This window comes from Lithobates pipiens, unplaced genomic scaffold (genome assembly GCF_037356315.1).
Source record: "Lithobates pipiens isolate NorthernLeopardFrog02 unplaced genomic scaffold, aLitPip1_a1.2 Scaffold_27, whole genome shotgun sequence".
Classification (NCBI taxonomy): domain Eukaryota; kingdom Metazoa; phylum Chordata; class Amphibia; order Anura; family Ranidae; genus Lithobates; species Lithobates pipiens.
In genome coordinates this window covers 182,160,917-182,176,782 of record NW_027507788.1, presented here as the reverse complement: position 1 = coordinate 182,176,782, position 15,866 = coordinate 182,160,917, and the positions used below count along the sequence as shown (strand labels likewise).

At 43.2% G+C, this 15,866-nt stretch overlaps 1 protein-coding gene across 2 annotated transcripts in view; it reads right to left on the bottom strand.

Annotated features, from left to right (window-relative positions):
* MASP2 (MBL associated serine protease 2) overlaps positions 1–15,866 on the bottom strand; it is a 96,711-nt gene that overhangs the window by 1,832 nt on the left and 79,013 nt on the right. For both annotated transcript variants that reach the window (XM_077457979.1, XM_077457980.1), the window contains exons 8-10: positions 8,602–8,680; positions 6,505–6,636; positions 3,572–3,649 (exon numbers count right to left, since the gene is read on the bottom strand). In XM_077457979.1, the coding sequence (XP_077314105.1) occupies positions 3,572–3,649; positions 6,505–6,636; positions 8,602–8,680 (289 nt within the window). The remainder of the gene's footprint in view (positions 1–3,571; positions 3,650–6,504; positions 6,637–8,601; positions 8,681–15,866) is intronic.

The window sequence follows — 15,866 nt, the reverse complement described above, 5'->3', positions numbered from 1 at the left end:
GACTCGATGTGTTAAGCCGCGTACACACGGGCGGACTGTATGGCCAACTTAGTCCGTCGGACAGTCCGTCATACTTTCGAATGAACGGACTTGACCACACACGGATGCAAAACAGTCCGTCGAAAGTTTGCGCGATGACGTGTACAGCACGTACGACGGGACTAGAAATAGGAAGTCCAATACACAGCAATGCAACCTTTCGCCGTGTAAATCCTTTCTGAGCATGCACCATACTTAGTCCGTTGAACTAGCCTACTCACGAGCGGATTGTCCGCTGAAACCAAAGTACGACGGACAATATTACGGAAATTCCGAAATACCTAGTCCGCCAGACTGCACGCTGAAAAAGTCTGCTGAAGCCCACACACAAGCGGACTGTCCGCTGAAATGTGTTTCGACGGACTAAGTTGGCCAGACAGTCCGCCCGTGTGTACGCGGCTTTAGAAATCCTTACTAACCATTATTTTCACACTAATAATGCACAGTTGATGGTTGATGCAATGTGACTTCCCCACCCTCCCCCACCCTTTACCCTTCGGGCAACAGAGGGTTGCCCGAAGCAAATATTTTTTTAGGGGACTCCTAGATGCTTCATATGATGAATAATTGCCCGCTGGTTTGCATTGCCTTTGTTTAGTATATGCCAATGGTAACAAAAAGAAAAAAAAGGAATTCAAAGAAAACCTGTGGTCGGACTTTAAAGGCACAACAAACACATGTACTGATTTCTATCTCCGTATGTGATTTTTATCATTATTTCTTTTATGTCTCTGGTCTCTATACTATACGTAATTTTCAATAAATGTTAAACATTTTTTGTACTCCCAGTGTTTGTTGTGCCTTTAAATTCCGAACCACAGGTTTTCTTTAAATTCCTTTTTTTTCTTTTTGTTCCCAATATTTGAGGCAATGCGAGTGCTTTTTCTCTTTTTTATTCTATATGCCAGTGGTCTCTAAACTATGATCCGGTGTGGCTCTTTGCTTTCTTTTATCTGGCCACTGACACCAATGAAAAGGCATAATACCTCCAAAAGACCCCCAGAGACACCAACCATGGGGCACAATTCCTCCCAATGACACCAACAATTGGGCTGCATGACACCAATGATTGGGCACAATTCATCTCATGGACACCAACAATGGGGCAGAATTCTTCCCACTGACACCAAAGATGGGGCATTGTTTCTTTCCCACTGTTGTTAGGACCTTCTCTACTCCCATTTGCCACAAAGTCTGAAGTACAGTAAACCGGCCCTTTGTTTAGAAAGTTTGGAGACCCCTGTTATATTAAGTGAATTGCGGTTTATGTCTCCCAGATATTGTTGGTCATACGCAACATGTTCTAACAGCTGGATTAACATTAGGTGGCAATTTATTAACAGTGGTGTTTTTACCTCTCTGCGAACCACAGGTCATCACTGCAGGTACTGCACATTGCACAAGCAAACTAAAGTATAATCTTAACAGGTCAAGGAGAGAGAGGTTACTGTAGTTCTATATAGTTTTGTAGTTGTAAAAAGCAGAAGGTTTGTTATCTTAATGCATTCTATGCATTAAGATAAATGTGTAATAAAAATAATAATTGCGCCTACCCAAAAAAAGGACAAAAGAGGTAAGCAGCTACACACGAATGTGACGAAAATTCAAAAAGTCATGAAAGTAAAGAGTCAATAGAGCTAAATAATCAAACTGATGCAATATATAAATCACCGAGTAATGTGTACCCTGAAGGGAAAAAGTGAAAACAAATTCAAAAGTCCACAAATGTAACACAATGAAATAAAATGAAAGTGTCCATCAGGGAAATGATAGAATATCTCGGTGAAGATGTCACAAGGCTGTGTATACCATCACATGGAGATTACGTTGGAGCATGTAGTATGACACATGCATGCTTACCAGAATCGTTGGACCCAACTGTCAATGACAACGAGTCAATCAGGCATAGGTTGAAACAATCGGCAGGAGGACCAGACCGTCCCAGGAATCGTGGAAGATGTGGAATGAACCCCATTGTTCTCCAAAGGAAATCAGCCACGAGGTTAACCAATGGACCAATGATGATGGATCGAACGTCAAAATCCAATCGTGTGAGTGGATCAGTGGGCAACTGGTATCAGCGAAAGATCCAAGGAAAAGGATGGGCAATACCCCTTAAAAGGGTAGTAAGCACCTAGAAAAACTTTCCTCCACAGACATGCAAAGAAAAGAAAAAAATATATGCTCCGATGGTGTAGGTCACCACTCCCCATATTGCTTTTTATGAACTACGATCACTTTTATTCATGTTTGTTGGTTTTTACGAATTAAAACCTGCCAATTTTTGACCTACACCAGTGATGGCGAACCTTGGCACCCCAGATGTTTTGGAACTACATTTCCCATGATGCTCAACTACACTGCAGAGTGGATGAGCATCATGGGAAATGTAGTTCCAAAACATCTGGGGTGCCAAGGTTCGCCATCACTGACCTACACCATCGGATCATATATTTTTTCACATTACTCAGTGATTTATATATTGCATCAGTTTGATTATTTAGCACTACTCTTTACTTTCATCACTTTATGCATTAAGATAAAAAACCTTCTGTGTGTAGCAGCCCCCACAGCCCCCCTAATACTTACCTGAGCCCCATCTCTATCTAGCGATGTCCACGGGTCCCTCGGCCGTTCAGGACTGTCCTCCTGATTGGCTGAGACACACAGCAGCGGCACCATTGGCTCCATCGGCTGTCAATCAAAGTCAGTTAGCCAATCAGGAGAGAGAGAGGATGGGGTCAAACAGCAGCTTTGTGTCTGAATGGACACAGGGAGCTGTGGCTCAGCTCAGGTGCCCCCATAGCAAGCTGCTTGCTGAGGGAGCACTCAACAGGAGGGAGGGGCCAGGAGCAGTGAAGAGGAACCCGAGAAGAGGACCCAGGCTGCCCTATGCAAAACCTACTGCGCAGGAGGAGGTAAGTATGACATGTTTTTTATTTATTTTTGTTTTTAAAATAAGACTTTACAATCACTTTAAATGTAAGCTTCAGCTATTGAGCTCTGTAAATGAGCTTTTTGTCAGTTAAATGTGGACTAAACATGTTTAAAATAAAAATGTGAAATGGAGTCTAAAGCTGCAAACAGATAAACATGAACTATTTACGTACAAAATGTCACATAATAACCTGTAAAATATTTTAGTTTCTAATATAATAGATAAAAACTGATAGATAAGAACTGTTGAAGCTTACCTGGGAGGAACTATACCAAGCGGACAGTTGGCAACAAGGGGTAACTTCCTCTCACTGCTGTATTAAGCTGCCTGCAGAGGTTTGGGTAACTGTGCATGTTTGTGCCTATTAGGGAGGTAGGAGGCACTGACTACTCCAACAGAAATAATTGTAAAATTAATTCTAACTAATATAAAGTTCTAATTGATTACATCAGCTGTTCAGAGATAGGTACTGAGCACCTGCTGAAAGACAGCAAGGGGTCACTCGTGGTTCCCAAGCCTCTGGTTGGTGGCCAGTACAAATAATGCATGTATACAAGAATTACACTTTCAAGCGAGTCTCTGAACTAAACGTACCAGGTTCACATATTGGCAGTGATTTCCTCTTTGTAATTATTTCTTCCCACTCTCCTTTAGCTCCACATTGATACTGCACTAAAATTGGGATAGAAAAAATATTATTTGTTAAAACTTTATATGTGGCAACCCACAACACTTCTCCAAATTGCTACATCAGACCCACGTGTCCTCAGGCTCTATCTCTCTGAGTCAGGGATCTCCAAAACAGTGTTCATTTCGTTGACTAAAACGACTAAAACATTACTATTTTAGTCGACTAAAATACGATAAAACTAAAACAATTGAGATGACTAAAATACCACTAAAACTAAAATGGCATTTTAGTCAAAAGACTAAGCCCCTGTACACATGGTCGGACATTCTGACAACAAAATCCATCGGATTTTTTCCAACGGATTTTGTCCTAAGCTGGTGACGCATACACACGGTCGGACAAAGTTGCCAGAAAATCCGATCGTTCAGAACGTGATGACGTTCGTTCCTTAAGACAGGACTACGTTGCAGCTAGTAGCCAATAGCTTTGGTCTTGTAATTTGATCTGAGCATGCGTGGCACTTTGTCCGATCGGAATTCTCTACAAACGATCGGAAAAAGTACGATCTGATTTTTTTTTACGGAAAATTTGAGATCCTGCTCTCAAATTTTTTCCGTCTGAATTTCTGATCGAAAGAGCCCACACACGATCGGATTTTCCGACAATATAATCCGATCAGACATTTTCCGTCGGAATTTCCAACCGTGTGTACAAGGCATAAGACTAAAACTAAATTGAAATTTGACTTAAAAAATTAACACTGGTCTGTAGTGCATGTTCATACCTCAATACCTTAAATCAGTGGTCATCAACCCTGTCCTCAGGGCCCACTAACTGGCCAGGTTTTATGTATTACCTTGGGGAGATGCAGACTAGAATACTGCAATCACTGAGCAGCAAATTATATCACCTGTGATGTATTTCAGTTATCTTGCAAACCTGGCCTGTTAGTGGGTCCTGAGGACGGGGTTGATGCCTACTGACTTAAATAATAACATATGAGATTTTTCATTCCAGCAGTACATAATGAGTTTGGAAATTGTAGAGAAATGTTAACTAATGCATTACAATTTAATTACACCCATTAGATTTTAGATGAGTAAAATTAGTTTTAGTCGACTAAAATGTACTGGAGATTTAGTCGACTAAATATGACTAAAACTATCGCAGAAGACTAAAATGGGACCTAAACTAAAATGTCATTTTAGCCCTAAGACCAAGACTAAAACTAAATCGAAATTTGCTGCCAAAATTAACACTGCTCCAAACTATGGCCCTCCAGTTGTTGTGGAACTAGATGTCCCATGAGGCATTGGAAAACTCTGACATTCACAGACATGACTAGGTATGATGGGAATTGTAATTCCTGAACAACTGGAGGGCCATAGTTTGGAGATCCCACCTCTAAGAAAATGCCGCACTCCACGATGTCAACAATTCCTTCAAACTTTGCTGCATGCAAGTTTTTTTTTTTTTTCCCAAGACACACATCCCCTTTCCTCATCATTGGTGTTCGCTGGCAGTAAAACTCCTCCCAACACAATTCTCTGACATTGGTGGCCAGTGGCCCCATTAAACTAACCCCCCCCCCCCCCCCCAGGCATAATCTACAATCACAGCTTTCCTCTGCTGCAGGAGGATGTAATAAATTGATTAATTCACTAAATCCTCAATTTTTCATTCCTCCTGACGATACTACTAGAGTGTTTACATTGGTCATCACAGTGAACACATGGCACAGAGCCATTCCAGCTGGCTCTGTGCCTTTGGCCAATGTTCTCTACTGCCACTTCTGGATAGGCATAGTAAAATAACATATGTCCAGCCATTTGGTTACTGTTAACTTGCCTTAGCCCTGCCATTGTAATGGATTCCATAAAGTAAACCTCTCACAAACTTTGCCCCCCCCCCCCCCAATCAGTAAGGCATGGACCAACATGTTTATACAATAGGATGAAATTAGCACAAGGTTATGATAATCGATACCGGAAACATCAGTCTGTGTATGGGCAAGGATGAGGATGGGCAAAAAGGGTTAAGTCAACAGGTTATTCAGCAGCTGATAATCCTGGGATAGAGATGAACAGTCCAAATTTTATGGCAAGCCTTCTCTATAAAGCAGATTTCTCCAGGGGCATGTAGAAAAAGACAAAAGTCACATCGCCCTTTAGCGTCCCTTTATAAAGCACTCCTGCCCCTGCATTCCCAGCTTGAAAAATTAGCATGCCTGTCACTCACAATGGCAGAGTGCACACTCGGAAACTCTCTGCGGTTACTTCCGGGTGACGTCACGCGATCGTCGCTTCATTCCACATGCATTTCAGCCCTCCATCTTGATACATCACGCATACTTTGTCTATTAAATGTCTACAGTTTTACACTTAGAAGACTCCTCTACTTTTGTCTTTTACCAGCTGGTTTATGAAGGAAAATTAAGATCTACATGCTTCCCCTACTGCTTGTTTTTCTGGATCTCCTGATCTACAGTTGACCTTTACGTTTAATTGATGGTGACATTTTGTTTATGCATTTTCCATCAAACGTTGAGTTTGATTAGCACACATTTTTGACAGGTTTGAGTTAATAGCTTCTCTTCTGAGTTTGCTTTGATAATTTGCACCCTCACTGGCCACATGAACTAGTGAGGGGTGAATTGATTTTTGGATTTTTCAGAATATATGCAAGCAAATCTGTCCAATATGAGGAAAAACCATACACTTAATGGAGTTGGATCGCTTAGATTTATGAATTGCATGATTCTGCTATGACCAAACCAAATGGTGAATTGCTGATTCCTAATGTGATCATCATAGGATAGCATAGCTGTAGAAAGAATTAATCTCAGGGCCACAATTGTCTGCATAATTATAGCTATAATTGCCCATGTAGGTCTCACCAAGGTCATCTTTCATTATATACAAAGTTTCACAGTTGTACTGGATTATGGCATTGTATGTAGTCACATCTTTAGGGGTCACAAAGAAGTAATTCCCATTCTCTAGGACATCTGGGGGTCCACAGTCAACAACTATTAGGAACACAAAAGAACAAATTGTTAGCTGACATGAGAAATTTTAGCCACAAGGTTAACTACAGACTCAAAACACACAAACGCTGAACATTTGTAAAGAACGTGTATATAAGAGAAAACCATTGACTTTACATGTACCAATCATTAAAATCAAAAATGATTTTTATTTACCATATATACTCGAGTATAGGCCGACCTGAATATAAGCCGAGGCACCTAATTTTACCACAAAAAACTGTGAAAACGTATTGACTCGAGTATAAGCCTAGGATGGTAAATTGCAGCAGCTACTGAGTAAACAATGCCCATCTGCATCCTCACTGTGCCCATTTGCAGCAGCCTCATTGTGCCCATTTGTAGCCTCACTGTGCCCATTTGCAGCCTCATGTGCTGATAGATGTGCTGAAAACCCCCCTCCCGCTGTGTTATTCAGTCTGTTCAGTGTCCATTGTGACATAGCCCTATCCTCCTCGTCCGTGATAGAGGAACACTGATATAATGCTGGGAAACTGTATCAGTGTTACTCTATCACAGATGCCAAACAGACTGCATAACACAGCGGGAGACACCCGCTGTTTTAGTAATCAAAGGTACGGCTGCAGATGGGCATCCTCACTTAAGTATAAGCCGAGGGGGGGTTTTCAGCCTAAAAAATGGTCTGAAAAACTCGGCTTATACTCAAGTATATACGGTAAGTACATTTTTTTACAGACATCCATAAAAGCACATCAAATTTTCAAGCTACTATTATTATATGACCCAAACCAAGTCTAACTTAGCTAGTGACCTAAAGGACGGTAATGATCCCAGACAGAATTGGCATGAGTCATTGCAGCTTGTATGAGTTCGACATATTTCGCAATGACTTGCTTCCTCAGGAGCCTATTTAATTATTCCAAGACATCTATAAGTCTATTAAGGGCAAGGGCAAGGGCTATAGGTCCTCTGGTAGAGATGATTAGCGTAGGACAGTGGTTCTCAAGCTCAGTCCCCAAGTACCCCCAAGGGGCCATGTTTTGGGAACTTCTCTTAGATAAAATAGCTCTTATCATTACCATTGTATCTCTTATCAATACCATGTCATTGACACTGATTTAAAGCAGCTGTGAAAAGGAAAGAAAAACCTTGCAAACATGGACCACTTGAGGACTGAGGTTGAGAACCACTGGCGTAGGACATAGCTAACAGCTATATCAATCCCAGGTATTGAGCAGACATCTTAAAAAAAAAACTGCACAGACCATGATCAGGATAGCAGAGGGTATTTAATTATTTTAGTGGTATTGCCAGCAGAAAACAATGGTGGTACGGTGGAGGATGAAGATAGCTAAACTAAGGACCACATAACAAGTGTCACTAATAGATTAAAATGGGCCTCTCCATTAAAAAACGAGTAGTTCCATGCCAATTCTCCCTGATATCATTACATTCCTTTAGCTCACAAGCTTTTATGGATGTCTGTAAAAAATGTTGTACTTAAAACATTTTTGATTTTAATGATTGGTGCCTATACAGTCCATGGTTTTCTCAGTATACATGTTCTAGTGATTAGGATGTAGTATCCTTTAACATTATTCATGCACCCACAGTACCACCCTGTGGCGGTGTAATTTGTATTTAATACTGGAGCATTTGTATAGGACAAGCATTCCAAAAAGGGGGACCATGCTTTTTCAAGAGTTCCACATATTCTCCATCACTGTCCTGCCTTTCAATCCCACTCCTCATCTTACAAAACAACCACAAGCCAAACATTTAGCTGGTTTGTACCCAACTCTATAGAAAGGCAAATTTCAGGTAGTCACCCTAGCTAGCTGAATGAGAAAAATAAATGTGTTCCGAAGGAATATATAACTGAGAAAAAAAATGTCCTGTAATTCAAAAGCAGAACTCCAGGAACAAAAAATAACATTATATACAATTATTCAATAGATTTAAAAACAAAACGTAAATTGAACTCACTTTCACATCTTGGTATTTGCTTATCCCATTGTCCAATAATACCACACACTGCAGTGAAGGAGGGTATGTTTCTTCCGTTCTATAAAGGAGAAATCATACAATCAGTCCCTTTGAGCTATAGAGTGTTTAAAAAGTTGCAAATATTGGGGTTATTCTAAGTAAATTTGAGATAGAAGTCAAATAATTTCAAGAGACTATCCCTTATCACCAAGAATGCCCCCCCCCCCCCTTATTAGCTGTGTTAAGTGTGAGCAGGACAAGGTTCAATCCTACATTATGAATTACACAGACCTTCTCCTGGTGCCAGGTAAGTTGTACATAAAGCTTGGCTCCAATCTATTACCACTTCATGTTCACTAGTGGCTTGGAAGAGTTTGCATAGTTGCCAACAGTCCCAATTTTCCCGGGACAATCCCGAATTTGGGACGCTCGTTCCGATCGGAGACTGTCACGATTCGGGATTTTGCCCAGGGAAATCAAGAATGTTTGCTTTTGCATTTTTGGAGCAGCAGGCTTCAACAAAATGGCTGCCACCGCTAGATCGTTCCCCCTTGTGTTCAGTGGAGAGAGGAACGAGGCTCTATCCGTGCAGCTAATGAATCGGCTTCTCCTCTCACAATACTGAAGCCGGGGTTAGTTGCATGGATCAGCCCCTCCCCTCTCCACTGAACACATGGCGCCGGCCACTCATGCCAGGAATCTGCTCTTGTCTCAGTCACAATTTAACTTTAATGTACAGGCAGCAGGGGGGTTAACTATAGACAGGAGGAGGGGGAATGAATTAAATACTTGTATAGCGCACAATGTGAACTGAATCGCCTCTAGGCGCTGTGGCGAGCTTTGATCATCTGCTAAAAGAGGAAGGTCTTGAGTTTTTTCCTAAAAGCCAGGTGATTTTCTTCCAGGTGGATGTTGATTGGTAGAGCATTCCATAGCCGAGGCCCTTGGACAGCGAATCTCTGATCCCCCTTGGATTTATACCGGGCTTTGGGCACGAGGAGGAGGTTTTTGTTAGATGATTGAAGACTGCGGTTTGGTGTGTAATGATTTATTTTCTCCATTAGGTATTGCGGAGCTTCTCCATGCACGCATTTGTGGGTGAGGCAAAGGGTCTTGAACGTGATCCGATTTTTTACGGTTAGCCAATGTAAGCTCCTCAGCGAAGGAGAGATGGATTCCCAGGGTTTTTTTCCTGTTATCAGCCTTGCCGTGTTTTGGATCAGTTGTAATCGCGCAAGTTGATATTGTGGTAATCCTATGTACAGCGAATTTGCGTAGTCCAGTCGTGAATTAATGATTGTTCCAACTACCACTGCTTTGTCATTCTTTGGGATAAAAGGGATGAGTCTGCGAAGCATGCGTAGCAGATGGTGAGATCCACTGACTACAGATCCTATTTGCGCATCCATTGATATTTGTGCATCTAAAATAACCCTGAGACTCTTCGCTTTGGTCTTTGGGGAGATAGTCTGCCCAAAGACGGTTGGTTGGATACCAGGAGGTTTTGGTTACGGGCTTATGATTTGGGTGTAAGATAAGAAGCTCTGTCTTTGATTCGTTCAGCTGCAGGGAGTTAGTGGTCATCCAGTCCTCTATTGATTTGAGGCAGTTTTCAAGTTGTTGTTGGTGATCTTTTTTTCCATTGATCCGGAAATAAAGTTGCGTGTCATCAGCGTAAGAGTGGAAGCAGAGATTTGAGCATCTGATGATTTGAAGGAGTGGGCGAATGTAAATGTTGAAGAGAATGGGTGACAAAGGAGAGCCTTGAGGAACTCCGCAGGTGACTGCCCGAGTTTCGGAGAGGAATTTTCCTAGTTTTACTGTCTGTGACCGATTTCTTAGGAAGGACGCAAACCATTGGAGATCTATGTCTTGGACTCCGGCTACTTCTGTGAGGCGGACGAGTAGAGTATTGTGATCTACTGTATCAAACGCTGCACTTAGGTCTAGCAGTACGAGGAGACACGGCTCTCCGTCATCTGCTGCTTTGAGGGCGTCATCCCAAATCTTGAGGAGAGCTGTTTCTGTTCCATGACCCGGGCGGAAGCCTGATTGCAGCGGGTCCAGGAGTTTGTGAGTATCCAGGTGAAGTTGTAGCTGATGTACTACAGCTTTCTCCATGATCTTAGAAATGGTGTTGAGGCTTGTAATTGGCCTACGGTTGTTTGGATCCTGAAGGTCCAGGTTTGGTTTCTTGAGTAGAGGTTTGAAGATGCCTTGTTTGAGGATGCTGGGAACAATCCCTTCGTGGAATGATCTGTTTATGAGGTGGGTTATGGTTGGAGCCACGATGTCGGAGCATTCTTTCAGTAGTTTTGTGGGGATGATGTCAATAGGTGAGGTACTGTCACGCAGTATTTTAATGATGTTTTTTGTGGTGTCTACGGTAATTGGGGATAGTGAAAATTTCGGCGGTTGCGGTATGTTGGTGCAGACATCCCTTTTTATGTATTTGCTGGCTGAGGTTGGATGTTTTCTTCTGACAAATTGTTTCCCTGATGGTTTTGACTTTATCGATGAAAAAATCCAACAGTTTGTCACAGTAATCCTGGGATTCACCTTCTGGGGGTTCTAGGCACACCGGATTCATTGATTGATTAACCAGTTTAAACAGTTCCCGTGGTTGGTTTGCGGCCGTTGAGATTGTATATGAGAAGTGGTCCTTTTTGGCTTTGAAGATTGCTTTCCGATAATTCTCTGTGAGACCTTTGTAGTTAAAGTGGTTTTCCTCGGTGGTATTTCTTTTCCATGTTCTTTCTGCTCTTTTGCGTTCTTGCTTAGTATGGCGAGGGAGCTATTAAACCATCCAGAGTTTTTCTTCCTGATGAGAGCCCTGCGTTTTGGTGCTACCAAGTCTGCTGATTGCAGCAATGCCCTGTTCAGGGAGTTGAGTGTTTCCTCCGTAGAGTGGTTTAAGGTTATTGTAGTTATCTTGTTGGACAGAGTGGATTTGAAGTATTTGAAGTACAGTTTTTTATGCGATCTGGTCCAGTGCGTTGTTGTTACAGGATTCAGTTTTTCGTTGGTGATGTTGGTAGCTATTTTGAATTTGGTGGCGTGGTGATCTGTCCATGGCAATGTTATGTTGTCGAGTATGTTGACGTCAATGTTCTGTTTGAAAATGAGGTCCAGGGTGTGTCCTGACCCATGCGTGGGAGTCTTTATCAGTTGCTGGAGACCCAGTTCTTCTAGTTGATTGATGCAGGCAGTCGCAATGGGGTCTTTGGGCTCGTTCGCCCAAAGGTTGAAATCTCCGAGTGCCAGGAAATTTTTGAATTTTAGGGTGTGCATTGCAAAGGATTCCGTGAGGGGTGAAAGAAGATTGGACTTTGGTCCCGGTGGTCTGTAGCACAGTAGAATATGAGTGGTGTCATGGGGTGTTGGTTGAAGATGTAGCGTCAGGGTTTCCATAAAAGGCACTGGGTTCTGAGATGATGGTTTAGTGAGATCCAGGTGACCTTTAAAGATCACTGCTAAGCCTCCTCCTTTTTTCCCTATCCGGTGTTCGGTTAGGATCCTGTAGTTTTCCGGCACCAATTCAGTGAGGATGGTGTTGCAGTCAGAGGTTAACCAGCTTTCGGTGACGAAGAGGCAGTCTACATTGTTCTCGATGATGAAGTCGTGTACTTCCAGTTTGACTGCAGACCTGCCGTTAATCAAGGCGCAATCTAATTGTAGTGGTCGAGTAGATGTCTTCCTGTGGTTGGGAGCTGCTTGTCGTCCGGTTTTTAATAGTTGTTCGCTTTGAAGTATTTTTTGTATGGAAGATGACAATGTGGTGTTGATGTTCTTTAGTCTGTGCAGAATTTCAGCTGAGTATTTGAAGTAGCACATGGTTTGTGGATGCTGTTGATGGCACTATGGGCCTAAGATGATGATCCTGATCAGGGTATTGATCCTGAGGAGGGGCTAGGTATCAGACTTGCCGCCGTGCTTGAGGCTATTAGCGCGCAAGTTGATCAGGGGATGCCTATATGGATGCGGAAGGAGTTGTTGTATTCGGTTGCTGGCTGTTCCGGCTACCTTTACTTGAGGTGAAGGTCTCCGCTCAGAAAAGAAGTCTGGCTGTGATCTGGAGTAGTCGTCCTAGGATAGAGTGAAAAATGGAATGGAGACCGGAGGTAGGGGTATGCTAACCTACGGTTGTTCCTGATTGTTCCAGAGGAAGGCGAAAAAAAAACCCTGGCAGTAGCAGCCAAACGCACCAGAGGGGCAAAATTCCTTCCTGACCCCCGTAGTCGGTCGGATGGAGTCCCTGGAACAATCACTAGAGGGGGGGGGGAGTGGAGGTGCGAGCTTACCTGGCTGCGGTGGTCCCTGTTAAACACTCTGGTTCTGGTGAATCTGGCTTGCTGTCAGCCTGACGTTTCTGGAGAGCTGTCTGGTTGCCCCTTGCAGTGGAATCTTTAAAATGGAGGGGAGGATGGAGGTAGGATAGAGGTTAGAGACTCCTGTCTTAACTCCTGTTTTCAACTCTTGGTTATTAACTCTCCACTTTAGTTCAGAAATCCACTTGTGTTCACAAAATCCACATGCAAGTCACCATCATGGCGCAAGCTCCTAGAGGAGTTTGTAAAACTACCTTTATACACCTGTGAACAATTAACCCCTCCCCTAAATTAGCAGGAAGAAAGAGAAAAAAAATGCTGTTAAAAAGTGTCAGAAAAAGGCCTTTTAAAAACTGCTAGCAAATGTATCAAATAAAGGAGGGGAAAAAAATAAATAAAAACACCCCCAAAACAACACTTGCAAGCAGTAGCAGTCAATAGCACAACTCCTGGTTATTAACTCTCCACTTTAGTTCAAAAATCCACTTGTGTTCACAAAATCCACATGCAAGCCACCATCATGGAGCAAGGGGGGTAGCTATATACAGGAGGAGGGGGTTAACTATATACAGGAGGAGGGGGGTTAGCTATATACAGGAAGAGGGGGGTTAACTATATACAGGAGGAAGGGGGTTAACTATATACAGGAGGAAGGGGTTAACTATATACAGGAGGGGGAGAGTTAATTATGTACAGGAGGGGGGTTAGCTATATACAGGAGGAGGGGGGTTAACTATATACAGCAGGAGAGAGGTTAACTATATACAGGAGGAGGGGTTAACTATATACAGGAGGGGGGTTAACTATATACAGGAGGGGGGAGAGTTAACTATGTACAGGAGGGGTGTTAACTATATACAGGAGGAGGGGGTTAACTATATACAGGAGGAGAAGGGTTAACTATGTACATGGGGGGTTAACTATATACAGGAGGGGGGTTAATTATATACAGGAGGGGGGTTACCTATGTACAGGAGGGGAAACTATGTACAGGGGGAGATACTATGTACAGGGGGGAGTAACCATGCACGGGAGGTTACTATGTACAGGGGGGTAACTATGCACAAGGGGGTAACTATGTACAGGGACTAACTAGGGGGAGAGGAGTAACTATGTACAGGTGGAGGGGGTAACTATGGCTCTGCCTGGGACACTGATGTAAGGACTGAGGTAGGGAACACTGGTGTAAGGACTGACTCTGCTGGGGGTACCTGATGCAAGGACGGACTCTGCTGGGGGCACCTGATGCAAGGACGGACTCTGCTGGGGGCACCTGATGCAAAGACGGACTCTGCTGGGGGCACCTGATGCAAGGACGGACTCTGCTGGGGACACCTGATGCAAGGACGAACTCTGCTGGGGACACCTGATGCAAGGACGGACTCTGCTGGGGACACCTGATGCAAGGAAGGACTCTGCTGGGGGCACCTGCTGCAAGGACAGACACAGTGATGTGGCAGGTGACACGCTCAGGGATCCCACTGATTTGACATTATGGTGAGTTGAATGATTTCATTTTCTATTACAATGTAATAATAGAAATAATGCATTTCAATCATCCTGACACCATAACAATCATGGTTCCGGGAGGATTGAAGCGCTAACACCAGGTGTTTGGAGTATCTTTATCTGCTAATTGTTAAACTTATAGAATACACATATTTCTATTGTTGTGTAGGATCTGAGGCTGCTGTCCCTTCATTCCTCTCTCCCCCTTTCCCTCTCCATCCCTCATTCATCTCTATAACCACACCCCCTTTGAGCCATGCGCACAATTTCACGTAAACCACACCCATTTTTCGCTGCAGCAAGCTTCACGTGACGCTGTTTTCTTTTTTTGCTATACCACGCCTACAAACGCATGCCCCACCTCCTAATTATAATACGGCTCCACCTACAACCAAAAAAGTGTCCCAACACATTTTTTTGGCAATGTTGGCAACTATGAGTTTGGTACCTGTTGGCCCCAGGCACTGGTGCTTTGAAGGGGTACCCTTTTTTTGGGTTGATGGATGTATGTATTGCCATCAGCATACTTATTCATTTCTAAGGCCATGAAGATACAAGCTCAATGGTGACTTTTGTGAAGGACACTAGTGTAGCTTGTAGCAAGCCTATTAAATCCTAGGCTCCAGGATCGGTACTAAACAAGCACATAACATACCAGTACTGGGCTAGATTCAAACAGTGGCATTGTAGATGTAACAAGGTCCAGGCCTCCTTTAGTCTAATGAGAACCTCCAGAGCCAGGGACAGCTGACATCCTTCTATATAGAGTGGGTTGCAAGGCATAGTGGGTGTAATGTAAAGTAGACTCATGGTCGCCAGACACTTCTTGAATGCAAAGATATTTCTTTTTTCTTAAATAAAACAGTGGGAGAGAGGATTTATGGCCAAGACACCCTTAGAAAGTTGCAATGTCAATTAGCAGACTCTGAGACTTCTACAGGTAGACAGCCATGCAGGGAAAGGCATCCAGCATGTGTAGGAGCGCTGTCTCCTATGGCAAAAGTCTTAGAACAGTTCCTAACACAGATTGTAATGAACTACTTTACTTTTATATAGTCACTTCTTGTAGACTCTCAACCCACTGAGCTCCCAGTCTCTCTCACTAGACCTGCTGATTCATTGCCACTGAATCCCGTGAGCTCTTCTAATTTTCTTACTTTAGTATCTTCCTCAAGCGTCACCCCCACTTCCCTGCTGGGTCCCTGGCTTGGCACTCCAGATACTCCTCAAGCATCACCCCACTGGCTGGGTCTCTGGCTCGACACCTGCTGAAGTTTCCAGATTCTTCACCATCCTCGGTTGATGAGAATACAGCTTCGGTACTTGCTTCAGCTACTCACTGTGGTCCCTGGTAACAAATCCAATTGTTGTTAAAAGCTTGTAGACTTCACCTCTGTAAGGCCCTTTTCACACTGGGGCGGTTTTCAG